Source organism: Cyprinodon variegatus, unplaced genomic scaffold (assembly GCF_000732505.1).
Source record: "Cyprinodon variegatus isolate N-32 unplaced genomic scaffold, C_variegatus-1.0 Scaffold110, whole genome shotgun sequence".
Classification (NCBI taxonomy): domain Eukaryota; kingdom Metazoa; phylum Chordata; class Actinopteri; order Cyprinodontiformes; family Cyprinodontidae; genus Cyprinodon; species Cyprinodon variegatus.
The window spans coordinates 329920-339068 of record NW_015150563.1 but is presented as its reverse complement, the minus strand read 5'-3'; the positions used below and the strand labels follow the sequence as shown (position 1 = coordinate 339068).

Genomic DNA, 9149 nt, shown 5'->3' with positions numbered 1-9149 from the left:
CCATTTCACACTATTTTACTCGCTGTGATCAAATTGAGATTTCACCAACAATTATTCATAGAAGAGAAATAAATGTTTGTATTATGCTATGTTCAGAGCGCTAAGAGCTGGAAGCTTCTGCTGCTTCATTTCTGATCCATTAAGGTGAGCCGTCCAGTAAAGTGTGTCTAGATGCTTCTGCCGCTCCTGTGTTCAATGCCAGAGAGCGGCTTTGCTATATTTGCTGTGATCAGTGGGTAAAAGGTAGTTTGAATGTATTTTGATGTGAGAAAGTCCATCTGAAAACATGGTCTGTGCAGTCAGTTCATCCAGATTACCATCCTGCCTTCAAAGATTATTTCTCTGTGGGAGCCACTCAGACCCCCACATAGCGGCGGTGCGCTGTCACTGGGAATCCCCAGCAGCAGCTGCCTCAGGCCCGCTCTCCTCTTAGGGGTTTTCTGCTACTGTTTGCGGCGGCTGGAAGTAGATGTTAGCGTTTTTCAGGTATGTGCTACAACCTGCTGGCACCAGGATAATAAAGCAGTGCTGTGTCAGATGCTCAGAAGCTCATGACGCGCTGCTGCTGCTGCTCTAGAAGCTGCAGGACCTTTTGCTGCGCATTGATGTGCGTCAGCCATAGACTTTGCATATTAACTAGCTGCTCCTGCTGCTTCGTCTGAACGAAGCATTATTTTGCTTTATTTATTCCAATTAGTAAAAGGTTTCTCAATATTTCAGTTTGTTTCTTGGAGCAGTTATATATGGTTTTGGGCCTTTTTACTGACCTTGTAATAGTCACTCTCTTTCTCTCACCAGAACACCGCCAGAGGCTACCAGTGTGTTTGCCAGTCGGGTTTTGTGGGTCGGCACTGCGAGGTTCCAAAAAATGGCTGCTCCAGCGGTCCGTGCAGAAACGGTGGGCGCTGCCGCACCCTCCTGGAGGGATTTGTCTGTGACTGCCCACAAGGCTTCACCGGGACTACCTGTGAGGTGAGCAGCGTGACCAAATCTTTGCTATCATGATGAGACAATAACGTGTCTGAATGCAACGTGTTTATTTCCCATTCTGTTCTCAGACAACAAAGCAACAGGGTAGTTGCGCTTTGCTTTATGTAGTTTTGATTTCCTTAATGTAGTTGCGCTTTTAGATTTGAAGTTGCAATTTGCACTTCAGGGCCACCGTAGATTTGTCTTCCAAAGTCACCAGCCTTGGCGTCATCTTAGATAACGATTTTAAATTTGATAAAGAGATCAATGGATTTTTTTTTTTTTATCATCTTTGTCTTTTATCCAAAGTTAATGTAACAAGCAGGGACTGGACCCAGAATTCAACCAGCACAGGTCAGTGACGTGAGAAACATGCTTTATTGAAAATAACTCTAAAGCGGGGGTTCGGGGGCGCGTTGCTCGCTCCAAAGCAGGAAACGTCCTGTGGCAGAGACAACAGGTTAGTGATCAGCTGATGGTAACGGGTAAGAGTGAGAGAAGCTATTTCACTAACCTGATTGCGGGGCTACAATGCCTGGGGGACCGACTAGATGTATCAGGGCTGGTCCAGTACTGGGATCCGACTTGGTCCGGGCTTTGGGGGTTACTGTTGGTGTGGCCAACAGGTAGGCATGCACTCCGTTCAGGGTTATCCAGGGGCGTGATCCACAGAGGCCCGGCGTCCATACACATAGAGACAGACATCCAGCGCCTGTACAGGTAGGGTTATCCAAGAGAGGAGGTCCAGGTCCGGTCCAGATCTGTTAACAGGTAGGCTCAGAGATTTCACATGGGTTAGGGGGAAAACGGTACTCACAAGCAGGCAGGGTCAGTTTAACGAGAAGCCAACAACAGGTCAGGCTGGTAGGCAGGTCCAAGGACAGAATGGGGTCGGGCAACAGACAGGCAATCAGAAGGGGAAATGCTGGAATGCTCATGCGGGTGGCTAGAGACAATCTGGCACTGGTAGCTGATCTGCACAGGGTTTATATGAGGTGAAAACAGGTGGAACCAGTAAGAGCTGATTGCAGTGGAGCAGGTGTGATGAATGGTTGATCAGACCAGTAAGAGAGCCGAGACTGTCACAGTTAAGCCGTTTTTATCTTTTTGAGCAAGTGGATCATGCATTTATTTTAAGTCGTCTGAACTACTGCAATGCACCTTATTAGGGCAGAAGCCATAAATATTTTTCCCGCTTGCCGTTAGTCCAGAACGCTGCTGCATGACTTTAACAAAAAAGGTGAACACATCACCCCGATCTTTGCACCTTTGCACCAACTTCCTGTTAGTGTTAGAATTGATTTTAAAATATTGTTCTTTGTTTTAAAATCTTGTAATGAACTGGCACCTCAGTACATCGCAGACCTCTTCCCGATTTAACGTCCCCTACTCGCTTTGAGGCCAGAGGGCGAGCTCTAGCTCGTTACTCCTAAGACGAATCGGTAACCAGAGGGGACAGAGCGTTCTCTGTTGTCGGCTCTAAACCGTGGAATGCTCTGCCCCTCGATAATACGTATGGCCCCCACCCTGGAATGCTTTAGATGTTGTCTTAAGACTCACTTTTATTCTGTTTTATTTATATTTATTGTTTTATACTTGCCTTTTTGCATTTGCAGCACTTTGGAAACATTTTGTTGTTTAAATTTGCTACATAAATAAAGTAGATGGGATTGAAGAGCGCCTCCTAAGTGTTTATTCTGGTAACTAAATGTAATCAGTAACTAATTACTCCGTTCCCAGATGGTCATATTGTAAAGAAACTATACTTTCTAACAAAGGTAACTGATATTATGATATGAAGTGTTAAAGCGCTCTACAGAGGATTAACATCTGCAAACATGTGACTGCCTAACCTTCATCAGATGAGCTGAGTTATTAATTTACTCTGAGTAAAGCATGTTTTTTATGTTTATGCATTTAGCAGACACTTTTATCCAAAGCAACTTATGACAATATGACAATAAGTTCTCCAGAGTCAGGATCAGTGGTGACATCAGAGAGATAAAGAGGGGTAGAGGAGTGCAGAGCTATGGTTCACAGTCAGGATAGGAGAGGCTGTTTTTCCCTCTGTGCATTTTTCCAAACATTGCGGATCTTTTCATCAAAACCGTCGTCGCTCAGTGAATGGAGCAAAGTTAAGGGAGTGACTCTAGATGTAGATATTATAGATGCTCAAAAACACCAAACCATCTTCTTATTATCTTATTATCTTTCTTATTAAGCCCCACCCACTAGAGAGGGAGGGGCTAAATGATTTTGGGTTATTGGAGCATCTAATGTTACAACATATTCTCATTATCAGTTTGTATGAAATTGTACGAAAAGTTATGCACACTATTTCGTACATTTTGGACGTTTTTCCTCAAAAAGACAGATCAGTGCGCATGCGCTGGCAGACAGAAAAAAAAAGCAGATCCGCGGACGGACTTAAAACTGGGAAAAACAGTGCAATAATCACTTATTCATGTCTCTAACTATGTTGCTTGCTGTTTTATATCTTAGGGTTAGGGTCAGGGTTAGGGCTAATTGTTATTTATATTCTATGTTCTTAAATGGTGCGTAAGATGCGCATGCGCGTACGACGAAAAAAACGTCCAAAACGTACGAAATTACGGTGCATAACTTTTCGTACGATATCATACAAACTCATAATGAGAATACACTGAATGTTAATGTCTGGAGCTCCGTCTGAAGGACATCAGCAGGTTGGATGTTTCCCACTGATTCTTAGGGAAGTTTGGTTTTCTGTAGGTGCAGAGGGATCCTTGTTCTCCCAACCCCTGTAAAAACCAGGCGCGGTGCCACAGCATGGCAGGTGACTTCTACTGCAGCTGCCCTGATGAATATGAGGGTAAAACCTGCTCTCAGTTCAAGGACCACTGCAAGACCAACCAGTGTGAAGGTATCTACCAGATCCACAGGCACCAGCAGATACCAGCAGAGGTGCTGATTTTACCCTTTTTTTTTTGACTGCACCCACAGTGATTGACAGCTGCACCGTTGCCGTAGCAACCAATGATCCTCAGCAGAAAGTGTGGCATATTTCATCGAACGTGTGTGGGCCTCACGGTCGCTGCATTAGCCTGCCTGCCGGGAACTTCAGCTGCTCCTGTGATCCAGGATTCACTGGCACCTACTGCCACCAGAGTGAGTCCTTCTAGATCTACCATCGCAAGACGCTGCAGCCTGATGGAGGCTCAGTTTCTTTTAATCATCATCAATCTTTCATCAGCCTTTCTCTTCTGTTTACATAAAAAGATGTCCTTTTACTTTAAAAATGAATGTCTGTCCTTTGGTTGGGACTTAAGCCTCGAGGACTTTACAGCTTTTTTCTTATTTTTTGTACTATAAACACTCCTTTTCTATTGTCTGTTGTATTTTTTTCTTTAATGGCATCTTGCTTTAACTCTATGTACTCTATATAAGCTACCGGAAACAGAATCTCCCTAAAGGAGTAATCCCAGGGACTAATAAAGCTGAGTCTAAGTCGAAGCTAAACTTAGGTGGTAAAACATGAAACGGCATCTTTTCAGTTGGGTTCAGTTTTACCCAGAAGATGAATGTTTTTCTGCCTCCATCTCTGCAGACATCAATGACTGCGCCTCGTCTCCGTGTAAAAATGGAGGCACGTGCATCGATGGGATCGGCTCCTTCCAGTGTGTGTGTCTTGGCGGCTGGGAGGGCGTCCTGTGTGACGGCGGTGAGCGGACATGGCTGCACGATTCCAGACACTGCTTCGACTTTCACTGTTTAAGGGTTTATTTCTCATTATGAAGGGTTTACCCATATTATAGAAAGAACTGAAGATAAAAATGTTAGATATGGTGTACATTTGTTATAATAATAATGATGTTAATTTAATTTGACCTTTTAAAAAAAAAAAATCCTTCTTTTTCTTTTTCTTCCTGATTTGGACTAGTTGTGGCTCATAGATAGAAAACCGTGACCCAGTAGACCCAATAACTCCCTCTGACGTCATACTGGTCTATATTTCCTATAGACCCCTGTCTGGTCTTGTTCTGACTCATTAGCAGAGCTGAGCTAGCTTAGCCGTTGGTGTGTGGAGGAAGTGAGAGAGATCATCAGTGGGTGGAGTCTGAGAGTTTTATGTTGACCTTCTGTTCTGCTCTTCCAGATGTGAACGAGTGCAGCAGTGACCCCTGTCAGAACGGAGGCCAGTGTGTGGATCTGCTCAATGATTTCTACTGCCTCTGTGTGGACGGCTGGAAAGGAAAACACTGCCACTTACGTGAGTTCAGATCCTCATTCCTGCCTTCCAGGTGTTTCTAGTTGGAGTCAGTCAGCCACCAGAGATGCTGAGACGCCTTTTCCTTAGTTTCTCTTCTCATTTGGGCTGAAAGTTGATGTTTATGAGCAACGACAGAAGGTTGTGTCCTCCTTCCACCCTCCAGGTGAGAGCCAGTGTGACTCCAACACCTGCAGGAATGGAGGAACTTGTTATGATCATGGAGACTCGTTCCTGTGCCGCTGCCCGTCAGGGTGGACAGGAAACACCTGCAACACAGGTGGGCCACAGTCTGATCCAGCTAGCTAAACGCACCGACCGGGACCAGAAGATGATGAGATGGTTTTTGGTTTCAGCTCTGAACAGCAGCTGTGATGTGGATCCATGTGAGAACGGAGGAACCTGTGTAGGAGGAGAACCTTTCACCTGCATCTGCAGAGATGGCTGGGAGGGGCCCACCTGTGCACAGAGTAGGTCCCCGACATCCATCAGACACACTCACCCAGAAACCACCCACCAAGAACCCACCCACCGAGAACCCACCCACCAAGACCCCACCCCCCCAGAACCCACCCACCTAGACCCCACCCATCTAGACCCCAACCACCCAGAACCCACTCACCCGAACCTCACCCACCCAGAACCCACCCACCTAGACCCCACCCATCTAGACCCCAACCACCCAGAACCCACTCACCCGAACCTCACCCACCCAGATCCCAAATCACTGTCCTGGTTTCCTCCAGAGCTTCTCACCAGAGCTCTGTCATTAAACAGCCTTAGATGCCTCTGGTCCTGAACTCAGACTAAATACGTATAATTTGATCCAATCATTGATGGTTCCTCTTCCTCTCAGGGTTTTTCCCACATTGTTAAAACCCTGATGCCTCTATGGAGGAATGGTGATTGAGGTGGGGCCCCAGTAACTCCTCCTCTTTTCTTCCAAGCATTGTTTCCCAGGTTTTCAATTATGAGATATTACCGCATTTAGGGAATCAGCCAAAATCAGCCAGTAAAGGATTATTGGATCATATTTAACTCCATCAGGCTGATAGAAACATTTCACTCCATCATTTAGTCCAGTTGATCAGGCCTTTTCTAACACTCTACGAAATCTGTGATAATAACGTGTAGGATTAATGGTATTAATGTCCTAATATGGTATTAATGGTCTGATATGTCAGTAATTGGCTGATACAGTTTTGGGTCGATGCCCTTTGCTGCCATATCTATATTTTATTGCAATTAAACAGTAATACCAGGGATGGTCTAAAAATTCTGTTTCTGTGTGATGCTGCGTTCACGGCCCTGTTAAAGTAGTCGACTTTTAGATGTTTAAAGAGCCTCTCCTGAGCAGGTCGAGTTTCTGTCTGAACTCTGGTGCTTCTTGTTTCCATGGTCAGAGTCTATTTCTGATCACAGCTTAGTTGAAGACTGTCTAACTTTTATCATCATCCTCTGTCTTGCAGACATGGATGACTGCAGCCCCCACCCTTGGTAAGACAGAACAGCTCCATTTTACACACGTTGATGCTTTTCTTAGTCTTGCTGTTCCCAGTGCAGCATTGAACTGGTCATATTGGCGGGATGGGGGTAGGAATTGGGAATGTTCTTGAGCTTTAGCTGCTTCTCTTGATGGTGTCATCAGCCTCAGAGAGGCGACCAGAACATTAGATTTCAAACTAATCCCTGTTAAAAGAGAAAGTTGAAGTATTTTCTAAATCTATTTCTGTTCTAGCAGAGACACAATGTGTGACTAAAATGTTCCTGAACAAGTTTTTTTTATTCTCTCCCTTCCAGCTACAACGGCGGCACCTGTGTAGATGGAGTGAACTGGTTTCGCTGCAATTGTGCCCCGGGATTTGCTGGACCTGATTGTCGCACCAGTAAGTCGGCTTCAGATATTCTCCAGACAGGTCAGAAGAGCTGAAGGAGGCGGATTCATTCTGCTTTTGCCCTTCTTGTCCTTCATTAATGCTTTATTATATACGTTGATATTAGATCAATTTAACCATATTGGTTCAAAAAGTCTGTTATTTTACTATATTTGGTTTGGTTTAAAGTCCAAGCTTTGACTAGGCCACTCCTTAGCTGATAAGCAGCAGGAGTTAGTACAGTCGATCTGCACGTTGTTGGTTTCTCCTCAGAAGGAGGGCGCTGGATTTTACTGCGTGAGTCACAGTGCTTCGTCTGTTTTGGAAAGTTGAACACAGCTGCCAGTTTCCCTGGATCCAGGAGATCATTTAGAGATGCTCCTAGTTCAGGGATTCTGGGATTGATTAGAGCTGCTTTCCACTGAGGTGAAACAGGAGCTCAGAAAGGAGCAGTGAGTACAAGAGCCCTGGCACAGAGCAACATAACGGCAGAGGCGGCCAGCATTGGCCCCCTCTGGAGCTAAGGAACCAGAGCAGGAGATGGTAGCGCTACATCAGAAGGTCAGAGCGCCAGAGGCAGCCGGTGCTAAGGGAGGATGAGAAATGAGGAATGACTTGAACACTAGCTCAGATGTTAGACTCCAACTTATAAAAAAAAAAAATCATTATATCTTTCATTTAAACATTTGAAATCGTTAAATATAATGTTTTAGGTGTGGGTGCGTGTTTCCCTCCTGCATCAATATGACATACCAGGGGTAGGACCCGTTCCAATGTCACCAGCTGCAGTCATTTTGCTGCTGGACCACCTGTTGTTATGTAATCAGAGCTTGTTAGGTAGATGAATGCAGAAAAAAAGTGGACATAGCAGGTTGTTACCTGTTGACCTTTACTGGGATCACCGTCTGCACACCCCGGTCTTTTATTGTTATTGGTTGAATTGGTTGAATTGGTTGAAAACCATTTCAGGTGACAACCTCTGGAAGCTCATCAAGAGAATGCCAAGAGTTTACGAAACAGTAATCAAAGCTAAAGGTGGCTACTTTGAAGAATCTAGAATATAGGACATATATTCTAGATTGTTTCAATTGTTTCACACGTTTTTGATAAGTATATAATTCCACATGTGTTTATTTATATTCTTGATGCCTTCAGTGTGAATCTTCAATTTTCATAGTCATGGAAATAAAGAAAACTCTTTGAATGAGAGGGCGTGTCCTAACATTTGGTTATTTGAGATATATATATATATATATATATGTATATATATATATATATATGTGTGTGTGTGTGTGTGTGTGTGTGTGTGTGTGTGTGTGTGTGTGTGATTAGTTATTCTCATCTTCATACTTTGGATTTTGTGCTGACACCTGGCATAGAATGTGAAGAAATAACAGTCGCTGAGTAGTGCTGCAGAGGGAACAAGTTTGCCAGTCTGCCATCAACACCTTTGTCTATAGATGTTGGAGATTGGCCTATTTTTTCAGTGTAGTCCTGTTTCTCTGACTGTGACTAACTGGATGTGCTCTCTTCATCCTCTGACATGGGAGCTGGCTCGGAGCTCGTCTGCCTGGCTGTGTGTTTCCTGGATGGGGCCGCCTGTTGAGCTGGTTGACAGTTGCTTTTTTTATCTGTGCTTCTTTTTCTATGTCTGCTTCTGTCTCGTTGAACCCCAGTCGGCCTCAGCAGATGGCCGCTCACACTGAGCCTGGTTCTGCTGGAGGTTATTTCCTGTTCAAAGAGATGATGCAATCAACTGGTTTTCCTTAGATAGAAAACTTTGAATCAATCTGATTGGATGATCTGGTGAACTGTAAAGTGCATTGAGATGACATGTTGTAAATTGGCGCTGTAGAAATAAACTATAGCGCAATAAAAAGACATGATCATTGAAACTTCTGCAGCCCGGTTCCGATGCAGCTAATGACGTTGCTCCCTGCTTCACTAATTGTTGTTGAGTGCTCTGAGTGAACATTATTTCGCCTCTGTCTTGTTCATGGTGTTGGAGTTTGGGAACCAGGAATGAGTAAGTTGGACCTGGTTAGGAAAAGGTTGGGAAC

General features: G+C 44.5%; 1 protein-coding gene across 2 annotated transcripts in view; it reads left to right on the top strand.

Moving 5' to 3' along the window:
- Positions 1-9149, top strand: part of LOC107084891 (protein jagged-2-like) — a 69870-nt gene that overhangs the window by 49071 nt on the left and 11650 nt on the right. The window contains exons 11-19 of one of the 2 annotated variants that reach the window (XM_015374950.1): positions 799-972; positions 3721-3871; positions 3952-4116; positions 4556-4669; positions 5105-5218; positions 5382-5495; positions 5572-5685; positions 6685-6712; positions 7016-7101. In XM_015374950.1, coding sequence (XP_015230436.1) covers positions 799-972; positions 3721-3871; positions 3952-4116; positions 4556-4669; positions 5105-5218; positions 5382-5495; positions 5572-5685; positions 6685-6712; positions 7016-7101 — 1060 coding nt within the window. The remainder of the gene's footprint in view (positions 1-798; positions 973-3720; positions 3872-3951; positions 4117-4555; positions 4670-5104; positions 5219-5381; positions 5496-5571; positions 5686-6684; positions 6713-7015; positions 7102-9149) is intronic. The other variant, XM_015374949.1, reaches the window with a different exon arrangement.